General features: G+C 39.7%; 1 protein-coding gene across 5 annotated transcripts in view; it reads right to left on the bottom strand.

The window, feature by feature from the left end:
- Positions 1-10,253, bottom strand: part of eya4 (EYA transcriptional coactivator and phosphatase 4) — a 58,832-nt gene extending 48,579 nt beyond the window's left edge. For 2 of the 5 annotated variants that reach the window (XM_061753441.1, XM_061753443.1), the window contains exons 1-2: positions 9,907-10,251; positions 2,953-3,018 (exon numbers count right to left, since the gene is read on the bottom strand). In XM_061753441.1, coding sequence (XP_061609425.1) covers positions 2,953-2,985 — 33 coding nt within the window. In that variant the 5' untranslated portion in view covers positions 2,986-3,018; positions 9,907-10,251. Of the gene's footprint in view, positions 1-2,952; positions 3,019-9,906 lie in introns of all 5 variants that reach the window. The other 3 variants (XR_009785395.1, XM_061753442.1, XM_061753445.1) reach the window with 3 other exon arrangements.
- Between the last annotated feature and the right edge of the window lie 10,698 nt (positions 10,254-20,951).

Below are 20,951 nucleotides of genomic sequence, written 5' to 3'. Positions count from 1 at the left end.
GACACGAAGACGTCATTATCATCACACGTTGGGGGCGGGGGGATTGTTAACACCATTTTGCCACAGCTAAACAAGTACGTGACAACAGGTGGAGTGGGACAGTTAAACAGGCTAAAAGTAGCATTAGCAACCACTTTTGGCTTGGACCCAGTCTCCTTCTAGGCCACCCCGAGGGACCCCAGACGGCTGGTTGGCCCTCGGACCGCAACCCAGATGACGCGCGGCGGTGGGAAATAGAGGGGAGGAAGTGAAGGGACTTAAAAGGGTAGCAGGGCGGACAACGGCGGTGGGTTTGGAAGTTCGAGGTATCAAGTATCGACAGACAACTCCCCGAAACTTTGTGTGTGACGTCTGTTTTCTTGGTCCCCCGAGACACGCCTTTTTCAATGAACGAATTGGCTACTTTCACTATGAATGGTGAACCTCGACAAGGGAAAAGTGTGGTTGTCGCTTACTTTAGGTTCAGTTTATGTGAATTTGCTGTTCCTCATTAAAAGGCAACAAGAAGCAGGAAAAAAGTCAAGACAAATCTCCCAGTTACCTGCTAAAATGTCATCGGGGCAACTTTTGAACATGTTTACTGAAAGCTGATATCGTTATATGATAGTATAACAATACATTGTTCATTTGGTGAATGCTTCCTCTGGCCTCAGTTAACATTTCCACAATGCAGAGGATTTTTTTGTTTGGTTTTTTTGTCGCCCTGCCCTGAGGCGACCTGCATACAACTTTTACCCACCCGTTTACATCAATGTGGCTAAATATGAGTGGACAACGCCCCTTAACCGTACAATACACTGAAACGTCTATGGAGAAATAATTATATAGACATATTTAACAGACTATATTTATTACTTACCACATACTAACATTAACACACACACACACACACACACACACACACATTATTCCATCTTTGATTATTATTCCCATCCAGATAATATCTGGAAAATTAAAATGTAATAATTCGGACAAAACTAATAAAAATCCCAATTCTGTTCTTCAGTCAGCCTAAAAACTCTATGTTGAGTTGAGTTCTATGAACAATTGAAATCTCTGTGCTCGCGCCGATATCTAATTTCCACCACTGAATCAATGTGGCCGATCCAAAGCTCAAATTCACATTATAAATGATGTCACATGCGTATTTAAAGCAGATGAAGTAACTGAGGAATATAAGGGCATTAATATTTAATAATGCCACAGTGTAAGACCCATTTCTTTTTCTTCTTTCCGCCCCACCCCACTTTCTTTGCCTCCTGTACATTTGAGTGACAATGGTCCACCGGGGTCGGCCTGCCATCCACACCACCGACGTCTAGCAGGGCAACATAAAAAATGGAGGAAAAACAACATAGTTCATGCATTGCAGGCCACTTTGCGCTATTATTACAGTGCAGACTGACAGCTCAGAGCGGGAGGGATGGGGGTGGGGCGGGGGTGTTGGAGGGGGGGGGGGGGGGGTCCAAGGCTTGATAGAGGAGATGAAATTACACCTGTTCTGGTAGCTGACTAACGACTTTGAAATGCGAGCACACCTCGTTCACCGCCAAAATCATTTTCCCAACAATACGCGTCCAATCTTTAAATAAGCAAAATGGGGACGCAAGCGCTGATGTCACGCACAGATTGTAATGTGTACGGGAGCGGAAATGTTGAGTTTTTCTCCAATAGTGCACAGTAAACTGGGGGACACTAAAGAGGGTTAAAATAAAATATGTCTGATTTTTACATTAGCCAAATGGAGAAACATGTTCAGTCCAAACAGGCTTCGTCAAATGCATCTAGCCTAACTATTTTCATTCATTATTGTCTAAATGAACCATCCAGATTTTCAATCTTGAGGAGACACAATGCGACAGAGCTCCTGCAGATTGAGGGAAGAGGTGGAGTTTTATAACACTTCTCAGACAGTTGAGCATTCAAGAGCTTTTATAGATTTGTTCTCAAGCTTTTTTTTCTACACCTTATACTGTTTATTGCATAAAAATAACAGACGACGTGTGGACAGACCAATGGTATCAATTTGTGAAAAAATATGAAACTGACAATATCTGGATATACAAGGTTTCCACCTGACAGCGACTCTAGGCAAAATGGAGACTCATGTCACACACAGATTGCAGTGTGTACAGGAGCAGATATGTTAAATTTTATTAGTGCACAATAAACTGAGGGGATGCTAAACAAGGTTCAAAATAATTTTCCCAACGATCGATGTATGATCTTTAGTGGGGAAAATGGTGACAAAGTGTTGATGTCACACACAGGTTGGAGCTGATATTTTCAGTTTTGTTCTATGTAATATTATGATGTTAGTGTTGAATTTAATTCATTTTTCTTAAAAAAAAAAAAAAAAAAAAAAAAGAAAGTTTGTAATATATTGACTTTTTTCTTGAATAATATTTTAATTTGGCGGCACGATGGACGACTAGTTAGCATATCTGCCTCACAGTTCTGAGGACCCGGGTTCAAATCCGGCGTCGCCTCTGTAGAGTTTGCATGTTCTCCCCGTGCCTGCGTGGGTTTTCTCCGGGTACTCCGGTTTCCTCCCACATCCCAAAAACATGCATGGTAGGTTAATTGAGGACTCTAAATTGTCCGTAGGTGTGAATGTGAGCGCAAATGGTTGTTTGTTTATATGGCTGGGGACCAGTTCAGGGTGTACCCCGCCTCTTGCCCAAAGATGGCTGGGCTAGGTTACAGCACGCCAGCGACCCTCGTGACGATATGCGGTGCAGAAAATGAATGAATGAATGAATATTTTAATTTCTTAATATTACATCTCTTTCTTCATTCTTGTAAAACCATCACATTTCTTTTAATATTACTCAGAATTTACTCAGAAACTGTTTTCTCTTCAACATTGCATTATTTTTTGGGACAAAATTTTACAAAATTCTCACATTCACCACACACTGGGGCTAACATGCAGTAATAACAACACATTACCATTTGCTCGTTGAGGTTCTCTGAGGCCTCCATGATTTTGTGGGCTTCAAACCTCGCACGCTTCAACTGTAAATAAGTGACAAAATGTGCATCAGTGAACATAAAATCATTACACTGTTAACTTGTCAACAAATTAAGTGCCACCTCTCATGATTATACAATGCAGTGTATTGCCAGGCAGTATTCAGGAAGAGATGATGCGTAATTAATAGCACGAAAAGACTGCCCCTTCAGAGTAATACAGTACAATACGTTTTTGCTGTTTTAATATTCATTGGTCCTCGCAGAGAAGAGAGAATTGCGCATGTTGTTGTCTGGTCTGTTGGCCTTTTCCGAAAATCGCTCATCAGTGAGATATGTAGATATTTTTTTTTCTTTGTTGTTTTTTAATCACACTTGCATGGGTGTACATTTTGAAAACGACAGTATCATAAGCCTAATAGGATAATTACCTAAGACATTTTAAATTTACTACCACAATATCCATAAAAAATAGCAATGTGCTTGCTAAGAATTGAGTTTTTTTTTTTGTTTTTTTTTTATTTGTCTGTGTAGCTTGTCAGTCATCCAAGGTCACGGTAATCCGCAAAGGTTGAATCGAGGCAACAAAACTCTTCTTGTGTGTTGAATTAGACAAAATTATATGGTTTGGTTGAACATTTTGGTTTTCAATAGTGTTGTAACACTCAAGACAGGTCTTGGTCTGAAGACAGGTCTCGAGACCACATTTTGATGGTCTTGGTCTTGACTCAGTCTCGACTCCCAAAGGTCTTGCTCTCAGTGAGTTCTGTTATCAAGCAAGTGTTGGTCTCGGACAGCGTGGTCTTGAGCACAAAATTAGTTTTCAAACATACAATGTTTAATTCTCTTTTGTTTTATGTGTCAGTTTTACAGTACACTTCCCCTGGGAGTGATAAATAAACAGCTTCAAGCAAGTACACTTTGCCTCTTATTTGGAAAACTGCGAGCAAGAGAGTCTTCTTTTGGATTCCTCAAAGTGATGTTATACGATAGTCTCGCATTTCTTGACAGTGCGAGGGTGAGAACAGGTGCTCAGGAATACTTTAAAAAGTGTGTTTTAAAAAGTGTAAATGTGTTCAAAGCGTCTGGAAGGTGTAAAACCCCAAAAACGTTTTTCTCTATATATATCTCAAATTTCCACCTATTGCAGGTGGGTATGAAATGTATCCCCCTTGATAAAGGCGAATTCACTGTAGTAATAAAGCCAAATTTTTGCTCCACACATGCTTGAAACACGCCAAAACAATTATCTTCTGCGCATGTGTGCGTCTGTGTGTGTGTTGATGTGTCAGGCCGCGGTTCCGCCGGTGTGTTTATGTGTGAGCAACAGGAGACTGAGGGGAGGCGGCCGGCCTGCGTATCGTCTTCAGCCGAGGGCAAAGCAGAGAGATAATTGCACAAGTAAATATCAACAGTGAAAAGGGAGACGCGTAAATGATCTGCGCGCTTGGCCAACAGACACACTCCAGGACAAGAGTACTGACTGGGCCACGGCATTGTGACGTGATTGTGTGACAAGGTGAGACGGATAAGATGAAATGTCAAGATAAACAAATATATAACATTCTTCTTGTCTGTATTGTGGTGCGTCAAAATTCCTACTAGCTAAAATAACTACGAGAATGTCACCAGCACCAGAGAGCAGACCTTCTCCACCACGTCAAGTGGCGAGTCAAGTATTTGCTCCCTCTGCTGCACTATGGCTCCACCAGTAAACAAACATAAAACAAAGGGAATTGCATGTTGTGTATTTAAAACGACAAAACGTTGCCTCATAAAGTCCGCTAGATTCGTGCTCACACATAATGGGAAATAACATCGTTGTCATGGTGTTATTGCCCTTTAAGCAAAAGATATTTGAACACAAATGGTGGAGCAACACATGTAGTTGGGTCATATAACAATTCTCACAGCAGGCATATATTCCTTGTCCTCGACAAAGAATGACTATTACTGCTGTACTGTGTATATCCATGTCTGTAATATATTGCCCCCAGGTGGCCAAGGAGTGCAAACCAGAAGCAGCACAATGTCCACTGGATTAATGCAAAGAATGTGGCAAAAACTGTATAGTTTGCATACATATACATACATATTTATGTCATTACCGTATGTATTTATAAAATAAATTATTAGAGAGTGCAAATGTTTTTATTAAAAAACACGTCCCACACTTTTGTTGTATTTTTGGTGGTCGGCGGGAACGGATTAGTGACATTTCCATTTCATTTCAATGGGAAAATATAATTTGAGATATGAATGCTTTGAGGTTAGAGCGTGGTGACGGAATGAATTAAATTCATAACACCACCATTATATTTAATCAAGAGTCCACGTTTTACGTGTTTATCTTTTTTTCCCTACGTCTGTCATCTCATTACATAACTGATTATTGGATTTATTATAAAAAATACAAATATTTTTGTAAAATTAACGATTAACCTATTAAATAACTGGTTAATTAATTATAATTAGATTTTAAACAATTGTGAGAATGAATTAGAATTTCATTATTCAAATAAACAATTCTCCATATTTTACCTGTGCATTAACTTTTATTTTTTAGTAATTGGTTAACTAATAATTAAATTAACTATAAATAATACAATAAAAAAAATGAGAATCCATTATTACATTATTAAAATAAACTTTGTAAAATAATTTACATATACTTACATATTATATACTTATATATTTAACCTTGCCTACGAATGACATGTCCCATCTGTCCATTTTAAAAATCAAATGTGGCCCTTGAGCACAAATGTTTGTCCATCCCTTCTTTAGGGCCACTGTGGTTGTTGCTCGATTTTGCCCGAGTTGGTCTGTTGAACAAACACATTTACTTGTCGCATCTCAAAGTATGAGAAGGAAATGACAGACAGAGACTCTGCGGCACAAGAAGGCACTTTTAGTAATAAGTGCCATAACTTCATACAACTTTACTGCTGAGTTAACTGCAGTTAAAGGGAGCTTTGGGAGTTGAAAAAAATATATCTTTTTTGTCGTATTTATTTAATATGCCTGTATAAACATGACAGTAGTACATTAGTAAAATGATCGGTGACAAAAATAATTCCTCTCTGGCCCTATCTTATCTACCTCAAATTTGAGTTTTAAGAAACCTCTGCACCTGAGGAAGAACAACCAATCAGAGACAGAAGGCGTGACTGATGACGTGTCAATCGTTTGCCGTGCACTTGTGAGCACACTCATAGCCGATCACCACAGCCTCGCACTGACCTGTTAGCTTGAGCTTCAGGTGCTTTGCAGAAACTATGGCGGAATAGCCACCTCCGAAAAATAAAAACAATTGCCCAATCCTCTTTTGCGAGCTGGGCATAAGACTAGCAAACAGAAGCTGAGCAAGGTACCTCAGGTAGTTGAGGATTCAGAAGAGACGCAGAACTAGCAACATTTCTGCTCGACAGATAAGTTTATGACCTCTTTTTGATTTTTAATTCATTGTACATTCCCAAAAATAAAACTTAAACGATAACATTTCGTGTTTATTATAGTAACACTTTTATTACCAATAAGTCACGCTTCTATCGTAGCAGCTGTGGCTAATGTTGGCTTGTTTACAGTGCTAATGCTAGCTTAGTATTGCTAGCGCTGTTGAAGCTGGGCAACATTCTTTTTTGACTATTTATCACTAAGATGCACAATTGTATGCTATTCTGAATGGATTAGTGCGTGTAAGTGTGGCGACATTCAGATCTTTTATAATTGCAAACTCCAACTTTAACGGCACATTCCGACTACTGTACAAGTTGAGGTTATGTTGAAACTCCGGCGTAAACCTAGGACCCCCTGTAATGAGTTGAGTTGCCCTCTGAAGGCATTGTGAATAATTTCACTTGAGCTGGGTACATAAATGTGATTGGACTGATTTTTTCCCGCTCGATGAGGGTCAAAGTCACTGGCATCCTTTGAATTTTTCATAGCTGCCCCTTGCCTGAAACCCAAGACACTAATGCATTTCTCAAGTGAATGGATTTGTGCACTCCCAACACTACTACGAAACAACCTCTCACCTTTTTTTGCGGAGCACAGTCAACTTCCTCTCCGTAACTTCCCAATAAATTAACTTTCCACCATTAAACGTTTTAACGAATCATAGGCTTTCATTAGTTTCATTCCCGCTGCCTCACTTTGGCCCGGCCGGGATTAGAGGTCACCTGACACTGTATGGGCAATCAATGATGCCTGCCATTTCCGCCACGGTCCCACAAGAGAGAATTCTGTTTCTCACTGTAAGATACGCTGATTGGGGTAGGGGGAGTGGGAGGAAGGAAGGTGGGGACAGAGGATAAAAAAGTGGGCTACAATGTCATCATATATGTTGAACAAACCGCAGGCTGAGGTTGCGGTGGAAAGGCACGTGCGGATATGACTGCACGTAAAAATTGCAAGTAGTGCCTCTTATTAGTAAAGGCATTTGATTTACTCTTATTTTTTTTAAATTATATTTAGGGCTACAACTAATGATTATTTTAATAATTAATTACACTGTCGATTTTTTTTTTCAGAATAATGGATGAATCGGATAAAAAAAAAATCCATTAATTATTTCAAAAGCAGGACAATACCTATAATAAATTGACAGTGGAGAAAATGCATCAACATAAATTGATAATGATTCAGGTACTGGTTTGGTCTGTAACATGTCAGAGAATAGGCCAAAATGTTGATCATTGTTTTCCAAAGTAAAAATCTTTTTTTATTATTATTATCTGAGAATATTTACTGTTGAGAGTCTGAAATTCTGCAAACGATTAATCTATTGTCAGAATAGTTGTAGGATAATTTGATAATCAATTAATTGTTGCACATCTTATATTGCTATTAAGGTATGCCCCGATCACATTTTTTTGTCCCGAGTCAGACTCACTTGATTTTGTGAATCTACCATTATCGAGGCCCGATCTGATACTACGGCAATGCATTATAAAGAAAAAAGAGCGGATCCAAATTGTTTCAATTATCGTTTATTTCCCCCCTCATTCCAATAAATTGATCCCAACATGATACATTTTTTATATGGCTTTAAATCAGCGGTGGCTCCAATCACATAAACAAAAAAAAAGGTTTATTCTTGACTTTAAATATTACTCAAATTTAAAAATCTGATATTTTCCAGCAGATACCAATCAGCTAAAAATCACGTGATCGGAAATCAGATCAGATCGGGACAACCCTATTACTATTCTCTTCTTTGCTCACTCCCATTGTGTAAAGGCTTATGCTATTCTATTTACTCAATACTCAATTCTATTCACACAAAACTCAATTACATTTACATGGATAATTATGCTCAATTCTTATTGATAGCATTTGTTTAACAATGTGTAATATTTGAAGTGTTAAAGAAATGCACTGCATTTTTCTGAAATTAGTTTCTAATATTTTGATGACTGAATGTAACCATACGAGAGGGGCAAAGTGTTACAAACGGCTCTCAGTATGATACAGTGCACTTTCTTGCAAACTACCACCACAACAATAGCCATAATATATTAATACCGCTCTGACAATGTCAATCAAAACAGAGCATTACTATCTTTGCGAGGGAGCTCAAATCTGTTCATTAATGGTTAAATTAAACCATAAATGATTCATTTTTTGTTGGGTTACAACAACAAACCTCTCCTTAATATCACATGCAAAAAGGTCATTCATTCGAAATAGTCCAGCGAGTATAAATCATGGTTGTACACCACATAATAATTTATTTCCAGAGCTAAGGAATGACATCTGCACAAGTCATCCCAGTTATGCGTCAATAGCCCTTGAATTTATGTGTTCACTGTACACATGTGAAATATAATCTTGCAGCATGCGGATGAGGACGTGGTAGCCCCGTACAAGCCATCATGTCGTCGCGAGCCCGAGGTGTTGCCATTTCCTACATATCAGGTAGGAACACAAATGCCACGTGGGATGAGAAATTACCTGGGAAAGCTCATTTCTCCTTGTGCCCATATATTATTTCATTTATTTCACTTATGCCGAGTGATATTACCCACACACACTGGATATGATTGGTGATATCGCCACATAATACATGTTCACGACCATATGATCTGCAGATGTCGTGAAAAAAAAATCCCTGAATGATGTGACCAATGATAAAAAAAAGTAAACATGAAAATATTCCACATGATAATACAGATGTGTGTCAGCCCTTATTTCAAGTCCAAATATGCATGTAAATTCTATGAAATAAATGTTAAAATAGTCTAATGATTTAAATATTTACATTTTCTTTTTAAATATATTTTTTCAAATGTGTCAATGCTATGTTTATAAAACGATTTCAATATTGAAATGACCACTGTTTTTTTTATATTCATGTTGAAAAATTAAAATGACCACTTTAAAGGTTCACCAAATAATTAAACATGATAAATGTTACAGATGTGTGTGTCAATGTCAATTCCAGAAATTCAGGGAAATTCTACAAAAATACCTAGACTAATAAATCTTATCTTAATCCTTATGACCCTTATCTTAATCTTTTAAAATGGTAATTTAAATATTTAAACACACATACATATACATACACACATTAAAAAAAACTGTTTACATGACCACTTTAAAAGTCAGCAATATCGTTCAGCATGATAAATATGACTGTGTCACCATTAATTTCAAGTTTAAAAATGCAGGTGAACGCTTTAAAAAAAAAAAAATCTTAAAACGTGGCCATTTGATTTTTAAAAATTAAATATTACAAAAGTGTCAGTATTTAATAAGTCATAACGTCTTTAGAGATTGAAGTGGCGACTTATACAGATTGTTTTTATATTTATCTTTAAAAACTCACATCACTTTTCTTTAAATATGTACTAAAATTACAATTGTTAAAATTCGTTGTTAGATTATAAAATCAAGTATGCAGCACGCTCAATAACAAATGTAAAGTTGTACCTGTGTTGTGCCAGCAAGTAGTCTGATCCCAGGTCCGGCTTACTTTCTGGCTCATCAGCTCATCATACTGACGTGCTCTGCTCTCCCTGCTGCTCGCAGGCTGTCACCGACTTGTTTACAACATCGCCGATAAGAACTGAGTAGACCCCAAACAAACTTTTAACAACAAGCTAACGACGTGTAACTTTCCGGGGGGAAAAAAGTGAGCTGACAGCGGCGGCAAGGCAACGCAACTTTGCTGGGAGTCGACAAGTCCAAATTGGAGGAGCGGCGGCCGGGCTGCTTGAGAGCCATTTAGAGGCACCTTCATTATTGACCAGGCGAGGAGCCGGCACTGCGCATGCGCACTGCGACGCCGACACTAATGGCCAACTGAGTGATGGCCCTCAAGATGGAAGGGAAGGGCTCCACCAACAACATGATATCAATACACCAGTTGTATTGTACAATCTGCTTGCTTCTTGATGTAATTGCTGTGTAGCTAGCTTGCTGACTGCTAGCTATTAGTGATGTATGGGACTGCATCTAATGATTATTTTTATATAATTGATTAATCTGTTGATTCTTTTATTATTTAATCGATGAATTGCATTCAAAAAATATATATATTTCACAGGACATTATTTCAAAGTGAGATTGCAGAAAATGCACAAACATAAATTGACGATTCAGTTACTGGTTTTACTCCGTTACATGTCAGAAAATAGGCAAAAATGTTTTCCAAAATAAAACCAGATGTTTGCAAATGTCTTATTTTGATGAAACACAAAAATAGTATGCTTCATTATTATAATAAATATAAGTAGTAATATTTACTTCTTTATTATAATACATATAAATATTAATATTTACTGTTGAGAGGCTGAAATTCTGAGGATTCTGATCATTTTAAAGTTAAACAAGGTCTCTAAATGATTAATTGACTGTCCAAAATCGTTATTGATTAATTTGATAATCGATTAGTTTTCGATTAACTGTTGCAGCTCTATTTTTATATATTTGAAGTTAACAATCTTACATTGATGTCATACAAGTTACTGACTCTACTGTTAATATTAATTTTCAGGCTGTAGCTGTTTACCTGGGTGCGGAGATTACTTACTATCCGAGATGAGACTAAGGGCAACAAAAAAACGGAGACCTGCAGCAAAGTGCAGACTGTGGAGTCTAATACTGCAGCATCCAGAGCTGAAGCAAAGCATCAGGTAATGTTAGCATGTACTATATGCAGACGTCGCAAAAGTACTCTGTCCATTCTTTTAAAAATTCTAGCCATGTCTCTTTAAAAGTCTGTATTGTGATTAAAAAATAGCTTATGTCTATAAACCAGGGCTCATAGTGATTGACACGTCGTGCCCAAATAAATGACTAGCTCAGTGCCCGAAATAGCAGGAAGCTGCAGTGGCGACCCGCCTCCTTCGTTGCCACATATCAGGCGAGCTTAGAACACTTGGCAGAACACGATGCACAAAGGAAGCACGTCCAGGTGTTTTTAGAGGTGTCAGACCGTGGACTTTCAAGGCGCAGATGCACCCCTTTATTTGTCAGACCAGCTGTTCTTTGCAATGGCGAGCACCACACAGTGACTCACAGCGCACCCTCTTCTCGCCGGGCCCAAAAGAAAATGGCCGCCAGCTCGCTGGTATTTATAGATACGCACGGAACTCGTGCTTGCGCTGGCCCGAGGTGCTGACGACGTAAAATGAGAGGACGTGTCCAGAAAGTCCAGAGTGTCAGGGTGCTTGGATAAAAATACCCGGTGAAAGATGGGCCCGGCCATTAGTGGCGGAGCCCGGCATGTGACATGGCAGCGTTTCAGACGTGATTTATGATTATTACTACTGCCAGCCTGGACCACTCCCACCAGGCAGCCCAAATTCAATTGCCAAATGAGGGTTATTTCAGGCACTGATGCATTGACTAAATACCTGGCTGGCTTTTTTTTTTTACTTTGGTGTTGGCCTAGAATTGTCATTAGGTACACTTACACGCTCCAATGAGATCAATACAACTGCTCAAGGAAACACCCTGCACTGGTCGCCCATCAATCGTACGGCACATATAGACAAACAACTATTCACACTCACATTCATACCTATGGACAATTTAAAGTCTTCAATGCAATCACAATTTTACAAAGTTGCGAGGGCCTTTAATAATGGCATTTTTTTTTTGTCAAAATACCCCAAGAAGCAAGAATTATAGTACAATTTACTCACCCTGTATCTTGTCCTGCTGAAATTAGTCTTTCTAACGCAAGTGAATGACTGGGCCAATGGCAAGTACAGCTTTTGTTACTTTGGTGATAAGGGCACAGCCCAAAGTGTGGAAAAAAGTGTGTGCCTATAAGCAACACAACTATTTTCATTCGTGGAGACAGCAATTCACACAGGTCAGTTAATGTTCGGATCCCCGCATTTGGCACATGCAGCGGACACATTGAAAAACCCAAGAGCAATACAGAAACCGTGTTGTGGTAGATATAGAGAGACCATAGATATGGAGATACAAATAAACTAAAATTAGATCACTAGTTAAAACTAGTATGGAGACATATGTAAACACTATGGAACTACAATTTTCTGGAAGAGTAAGAGTGAATCTGAGACTTTGTCCACACGGAACCGATGTTTTGGGAGCTCGAATACGTTCACAGAATTGCGGAATAGCTTTTACGTCTCACTTCGAGTCTGGTGCAGCTCTAGAACACAGCAAAATTGTTGTGATTCCGTGTCAACTTTGCCACATCGTTTTGTGCCGGTGCCGTTTGTACAGAGCAGCGACACTGTAAAAACGGCGAAATTAATGTCGCCTTTTACAGAATCGGTGACAAAGTCCAACCCTCACTGGATCGAGTCCGACTTACTGCCGGCAACGCGTACCAAACTCTGACACCGGTCGTACATGGAACGAACAGCCCGTATCAGGGGGTTCGGTACCCCATACTAATATTACTGATGATTACTGAGTCACACTAGTTGAGTGAAACTCTTCTTTGTCATTTATTTGCATGATTGTATTATACTTCCCCCAGGTGGCCAAGGTGCGCACACCAGAAGGAGCCACAATGAATTAATCATGATGAACAAGCAAATTTCTTTACATTCGAATTAATTTTGTTATTCTTATATGTTTGTATAAAGTAGAATATTAAATATAGCTATTTTCCTTGTTAAAAAAACATGACAAAAATGTATTGTTTTTGGGGTGAGAGGAGGAATGGATAAATGGCAGTTCAAGTTAAAAAGAAAACTTTGAATGCTTCCGCCATTTAATCATAATTGGAGTCAAGTACAATAAACAATTCTCTTGAATATCACTTTTCAAATGTAAGCAGTAAAAGTTAAAAAAGGCATCAGAAAAATGAATACTTAACTCGAGTACACATACCTGAAAAATCTACTCAAGTAACAAATTATTTGTACATTGTTATTTCCCACCAATGCTTGAGTGTATTTCGACAGGACCAATATGTGGTTTAAATTCACCAACACGTATCATTTCAATACTAAATTAACAACACCGGCATCCAGCTCTCGTTGTGCTTTAATCACAATCCACTTTTCTTAATTGTGCGTTTCGTATCACACTCATGAGTTTCTTTCCCATCCGTCGTACTAATGGTTGGTCAGGGTTTTACTGCAGTACTCTTGGGGAAGGTCTGGAGAAAACGGGCGGGGGGGGGGGGGGGAGGGGGGGGGGGCTACTGTGGCCTGTTCCAGAACAGTTAGCTTTATGTGGAGGGAAAGTTTTATATGAATGGGCATAATGTTTAAGCACGTGAACAGTTTCCGCCAGAGTAGACCCACGCATGGGCGAACAGCTTACTTTGACAAAAATATGTAAGTAGCTGCTGTTTGATTTATTATTTATATTTCATACAGCGAAAAAATACACTAAAATACAGTTTATTTCTTTATTTTTACATTGCGGGGCAAGTGGAGTGGTGCCCCGTTAGATCCTGCAGATAGTGCTGTGATAGTAAAATGAATGCAAATATACTTGTTTTACACTCCTGTTTAAAGAATCATTTAATTTAATCCAGCGCAAATTATGCCGAGCAACCAGTGACCGTGCGAACATGTGACATGAATTCTACCTATTACTCTACTAGGTTGCAAACAGGGTTCACTGTATTGCTATTGTGAAGTTTTATAATGCATTACATTGACTATTATGTTGTCCTTGCAAATTCATGTTGGAAGAGAAATTGGAAACTTATTTCTAAAAATGAGTCTCTGTCAGGATCTAAAGTGCAAACAACAGAGAAAAGGGAGAAAACTGTGTGAAAGTACTAATACCCTTACAGCGGCATGCAAAGATCACTCGCTTTCATTTTTGATGATGACGGGGGGACGAAATTTTTCCAACCTCAAAAAACAATTGTCAGTTTTTTGGTCAACTCTCAACAACATGCTTGCCCAGGAAAATGTAAAGAGGGTAAAGGCCCCCATACCCTGTTTGGATAACTAGCCCCCCCACCACCACCACCACCAATACCACCAATTTGGATGCCCTTGGCCGCCGCACCGTCCGTCACTGCACACCCGCTGCGTGCTATCTTAAAAGTCCTTGATTGCTTTTGCTGCAGTAGTCAAGAGGGCTAATCACTTGTTATTTTCACTGCTATGAAACTAATGTATGAACCTTACACTGTGTGTGTGTGTGTGTATGTGTGCGTGTGTGTGTGTGTTTATCTGTGTGTGTGTGTAAGTGTATGAGCGTGTGCACGTGGTAATGATGTTGAGTTCCACTGCACTCGTGTCTTTACACTCATGGTAATTCATATTCACATGTATAATGTTACCTTTTGGATGCGTCACTGCCGCCAGCTTGACAGCCAGTGTGTGGACCGGGGCTTCCCGCTTTCGAGTGCCTCGTTGTCGCAGCCTACGACGACCCAGTGGGATAAATTGCAGCCACCGGAGGCTTTAAGCAGATATATTTTCCCGGCTAAGCGTAGTTATGTGTAGGCATAAGAAAGATGCTCGACTAAGTTTTTTTTCCAGGTCGTAGAAGTGGTATTTAATTGGCAGTTGACAGGGCGCGGTTTCAGCGCATTCAGTGGACACGCCGACAGCATTAAAAAGTGGAGAGATCAGTTTGACTTTTCATTTAATTCAAAGACTTATTTCAAACACTTCTCTTCTCCGTGCTGTATCAAATGTACAAGAGATGTTTTTTTCTTTACAGGGACTTTAAGTAAAGTTTTTTTGAAGTGATTTTCATAACCACGCTTAAACAACTTTTATTCCAAATCTATGTTCTTCTTTTAACATTAGGCCAAAAGAAAAAAAAAAACTTCAACTGAATCACAATTATGTACAAAATTCTTTGACCTACAGTAGTATTAATTATACTTTTTAATGATGACAATCATCCATCCATCCATTTTCTGAGCCGCTTCTCCTCACTAGGGTCGCGGGCGTGCTGGAGCCTATCCCAGCTGTCATCGGGCAGGAGGCGGGGTACACCCTGAACTGGTTGCCAGCCAATCGCAGGGCACATAGAAACTAACAACCATTCGCACTCACAGTCATGCCTACGGGCAATTTAGAGTCTCCAATTCATGCATGTTTTTGGGATGTGGGAGGAAACCGGAGTGCCCGGAGAAAACCCACGCAGGCACGGGGAGAACATGCAAACTCCACACAGGCGGGGACGGGGATTGAACCCCGCACCTCAGAACTGTGAGGCTGACGCTCTAACCAGTCGGCCACCGTGCCACCTGATGACAATCATTGTTTTGAAATACTTTTGTAAATTTGTGGCAAAATATTACAATTTCAGTGCAGCATCTTCGCCATATTTGTGAAGTATCAGGTCTGTTTCATTTGTTCTCTCTCTCTCTCAAGATGATTATATATCGTGTAAAAATATATATTCGTACTTATCCACTGAAAAGCCTGTTTCTCCAAATTTTCGTATTGTGAAAATATCATAGACTTTACGTGATATATACTTTTCATCGAGCTGCTACAAATTTTGATAAAAATTTATGCATGTAACCGTAATTTCTTGTGTATAATGCACATGTGTAATACACAATCCAAAGTTGACCCCAAAATTCTGGAAAACCCTTCTGTCTATTTATAATCAATTTTTACAATGCGTGATTTTGCTTCTACCCATATGTTCAAAACATGAAGTATTATCTGTTTTTTGTTAGTTTTTTTCAGTTCTGAAGTTAAGCACTTTATTTGAACACGTAATACTTTCCTTTTATTTATTTGCTCTTATTTTGAAATTCACAGCCCTACTTTTATTTAGTAAATAAGAAAACACGTAGTTGTGTTCATGTCTGATTACCCAGGCAGAATTTGTGAGATGGGTACAATTCTTTCAAGAAAACATGAAGGGCCAGGCGAAACACATTACATTTTATTTTAATGGGATTCAAATTAAACTGTCAAGCATTTCAGAAAATCATGATCATTAAACAAAACATAACCATAAAGATATTAATGATGGTTGTTGTTCAGTCATCAGTCATATTGTTTAAAAAAAACAATATTTCACAAATTCTGCCAGGGTACGTAAACTTCTGAGCACAACTGTACATATATGCAGTCATACATACCCCTGTCATATTGAAATGAAAGTGTAGGCTACACCTTTTTCATAACCTTTAGGTGACGCCGCCATACTAGAATGAAAGTGTACACCTTTTTCATAACCTCTAGGTGGCGGTGGCATATTGGAATGAAAGTGTACAGCTTTTTCATAACCACTAGATGGCGGCATACATTTATAAAATGGGAACGTTTTTTTAATTTCCCCTTTATCTATGTATAATGCGCACTATTGACTTTTGACAAATCTCTTGGAGGGGAAATGTGCATTATACATGAGAAATTACAGAATAATAAATGACTGATTATGTCTCAATATACTAATCAACTACTGCAGCCTACTGTTGAACTTGTCATGACACGGGACATGGGTGTAATCATTTAAGAGTCACTTGGGACGTGCATTTAAGGGCTGAATCATTATGAGGCAATGTCTAACATGTAGTAAGGCTCTCTCTCTCTCTCTCTCTCTCTCTCTCTCTCTTTCTCTCTCACTCTCTCACTCTCTCTCCCCCCACAAATCCCCACTCTGACACTGAATCTCAATAGTATTACAGCTGGAATGCCTACTATGTTGTTTCAACTAATGAAAGAATAAAGGAAAACAAACACAAGGGGATACAATTAAAAGAGAATAAGAGGAGAGGGAAGAAAATGAGGCGAGAAGGAAATGGATGGAGACAGTCAATTCTTATATTAATCTCGTCCATTGCGAACAGTCTTTCGGAATCTTTTGTTTTTACGTCACTAACACAGATAAATCATATATTTTTTGCCTAAAAAGATTGAAATGTAATTCAAATTAGCACTTATTATTATTCTTTTTTTATTATTTAACCTTGCATGAATTAACAACAGTGAATCCCAATCCCCAGCCCGCAATTGGTGAAAGTTTTAAAACACACCTTTTAAACACTTTGTAAGCATACAGTAACATGTAATGGAAACACTGTTTGTATTGTAGTGTCTGTGTACAAGCATGGGCCTTTAAGAAGCAGGGCCTGGTGGGGTGATGGCAGGTGTGTCTGTGTGAGACCTGTGGCCAACAGCAGGTTCTGTGGTTTAATGTTCTCCCGGCATTCAATAAATAGTTGTGTATCTGAGGGCATTACAGTAAGTAAGTATCGTGGTACTTTGAGATACGAGTTTTATTTATTCGGTGACCACGCTCATGATTCATGACTCATGCATGGAAAAACCTTTATTCAATATGTTTGCATTGTTTGTGGCCTTTTCACTCACTTCTCAATAAACTAACCATGATCCGGATATCCACAAGGAACAGTTTACAGAAAATCATCCGAGCGCTCTTGAACGTGCACCCGACCTTTTCTACTGTTTTGTTTGGCATTCACTTCTCATTTCGAGGCAGGCATTCTGCGAAGAATTTAAGCATCGCATGTCCTTACCAATCATAATCATAAAGGCCGCAGTCGGTTCACACTACGCACATGCGCGTGCAAGCACATGCACACGGCCTGATTGCTACTCAGTCTGGTGTATATAACGTTATGGATGCAGAGTGAACATGTCATTGTGGACCTCACAGAAGGAAGGTAACGGCTTTGTGTGTATTGAATACAGCTTATACCTTTATTTATCTATCATACAAACACAGACACACACACACACACACACACAGATGGTCAAGTGGTTAGATTAAGTGCTGTCTGCTTTTCTCTCACTCTCCAATCCCCCTGAGAGTGGATCAATACTCACTCAGCATCGGGTTACCATTAATGTCTTCATCTTTTTTAACCAAGCACTGAATTTGTGTGTGTGTGTGTGTGTGTTACCATGCTACAATTAAATGTCCGTGATGGCCCCTCATGGGCCTGACTCACAGCGCCCCCTAGGGAGACTCGTTGGAAGCATTCAGTGAGTTTTCACAAGGAACAATTAATTAACTTCAGCAGCGATGAGCCTTTTTATTTGTTGTCTCTAATGCACTCCCACATCCCCCGCCCGCCCCCTACAACCTTTCTGTATCATCTGCTCCCACCTAAGCTAGAGTTACATGTGTATAATTACCCTGCAGGATATTTATCACTTTAATAATACATGTAATGTCATGCTGAATGAAGGATTGCACATAAACTTGAATGGATGCTGACACAGACATGCATCGTCGGGGCTGGGGGGCGATTTATGCCTCGCATCCAGGCAAGTGTTGACTTAATAATGGGGCGGCACCGTGGTTGAGTGGGTAGCACGTCTGCGTCACAGTTCTGAGGTTCTTGTTTTCGAATCTATTGCATGTTCTCCTCTGGGTTTTTTCTGGGTACTCCGGCTTGCTCACACATCCCCAAAACATGCATGGGAGCTTCATTCAAGAGTCTAAATTGTCCACAGGTGTGAATGTGAGTATGGATAGGTGTTTGTCTATATGTGTCCTGCGATTAGCTGGCAACCAGACTTCCTATTAGGGCTGCGGCTGTTGATTGTTTTTAGAACCGATTATCCTACTGCTCATCCCATCGATTATTCGAGTAATCGCTTATAAACTGATTTTGCATAATACCGATACAAAATATGGATGTGAGGTGCATGTGTTATTTTTGCCCTTCTGGGGTCGCCGTCCTCACGTTCTACACCGTAGTATCTGTGACTTTGAATATCTGTGGCTTTAAAACGTGGGGTCTGGTCTGGTGAGAGATGTGGGAGTCAGCGAATGAGAGTCTAGCGTTGGCTGGCTGTTGACTAGCTAACCCATTAGCCAGTTTGTGTTTGGAGTAACTCGCCATCAGTTGTGGCTGTGCAGCTAGTGTATGAATGTGCTTGGTACGTGTTTATTTTGTTACCATTTCTTACCATTTGAAAGCGATTACAAGTGCACCGGCGGCTGTGTCCATCCCTGATCACCTGTGGCAGGATTACAATTCATTCTAACTTGTGGTGGTAGGCTATATTAAATTAGCTAATGATGTGTACTTTTATACACTCTTTTCCCGGCTGGGGCTTATTGCTATTGTACGTGCAGTAACATCAGTCCGTGTAGAAAAATAATCACACCAAATTACTGCAACGTAGCAAAACATCTGCGGTAAAATTTGATATGTACGATTTAAAAATCTGCGATACACGCAAAAACTCAACCGCGATATGGCAAGGGCTGACTGTATCCATCCGTCCATTTTCCGAACCGCTTATCCTCACTAGGGTTGCAAGGGTGCTGGGGTCTATCCCAGCTGACTATGGGCATGAGACGGGGTACACCCTGAACTGGTCGCCAGCCAATCACAGGGCACATAGAAACAAACAACCATTCACACCTACGGGCAATTTAGAGTCTTAAATTAACCTACCATGCGTGTTTTTGGAGTGTGGGAGGAAAGCGGAGTACCCGGAGAAAACCCACGCAGGCACGGGGAGAACATGCAAACTCACACAGTAATAATTTTAAATGTCATCAACCCGCGAGTGACATTAGTAGCTGTAAGTCGGGTTGGCTGGTTAGTCTGGTTGTGACCGTCTGGGCGTGAGTAGTGGCCTACAGCAGGTCTTTTCGAGTGTCATTCACTAAGGGTGCTTTGGTGACTGTGGCTGCTTTCAATTAATTTCAGGGGGAAAATATATTTGATTTTTGGTAACTTGAGTTCCAAGCTTCGTCTAGGTACCACTGTTCTTGTAAAAATTCTAAAGGCTTTCACACTTTTGTTCCAAAATGAAAGCTGAATTATGATGTTTAAAATAACAGCAAAAAGCAAAACACAATCATCGCTCTACTCCTTTCAGCACTCCTCATCCCTCCATCCCAATCAATCTCCCCCTCCCTCCCCCTCACTAATGCGCTCTTTCATGTGCTCTCCTGTTTCCCCCCCAACCCAGCAGCCCTGTCTCCGTCACCCTCCTGTCTCATTGCTCTTTTGTAGGCCCTACGCATTTTTGGGGAGTAACGTGATCCCCACTCCCCATTTTCTCCCCAGGGTGGTCCTACTCAGCCCCCTGTCCGAACGGCACAGTGGGCAGCAGGATCAGGATCGAAGCGAGTGGACCGGGGCTGGCGGAAGGAGAGACAATGGAAAGATAATGGGGACGTAAATGAGGTGTGTGTGTGTGTGTGTGTATGTGTGTGCGTACGCGCGTGCATGCGTGCGTGCGTGTGTGTGTGTGTGTGTGCGTGCGTGTGTGTGTGTGTGTTGTACCTGTGCCATCTGTTTGGTCATATCTAGCAGCTGTCGTTGCTTTCGTTCCACGCTTGTAAAAGCAGACTTTTGTATATCAAAATTGATCTTTTTATCAAAGTTTGCTTTTTCATCAATGCATACATACTTACATACATGCATTATCTATTATTATTATTATTATTATTACTATTATTATTGTATAAAGTATATCAAAATAAATAATTATTAGGGTGCCAGTGATGACACAAAGGAAAACATATCTTTGAAATTTGTATTTATTTGTTAAAAATCTTTTCGAAAACACAACGGTACCTTTAGTTATGAGTTAAATTTCTTTCTCTTCGCA

The sequence above is a fragment of the Phyllopteryx taeniolatus genome, chromosome 18 (assembly GCF_024500385.1).
Source record: "Phyllopteryx taeniolatus isolate TA_2022b chromosome 18, UOR_Ptae_1.2, whole genome shotgun sequence".
NCBI classification, from domain to species: domain Eukaryota; kingdom Metazoa; phylum Chordata; class Actinopteri; order Syngnathiformes; family Syngnathidae; genus Phyllopteryx; species Phyllopteryx taeniolatus.
Note: the sequence above shows the minus strand (reverse complement) of the source record. Positions and strands in the feature narration are given on the sequence as shown.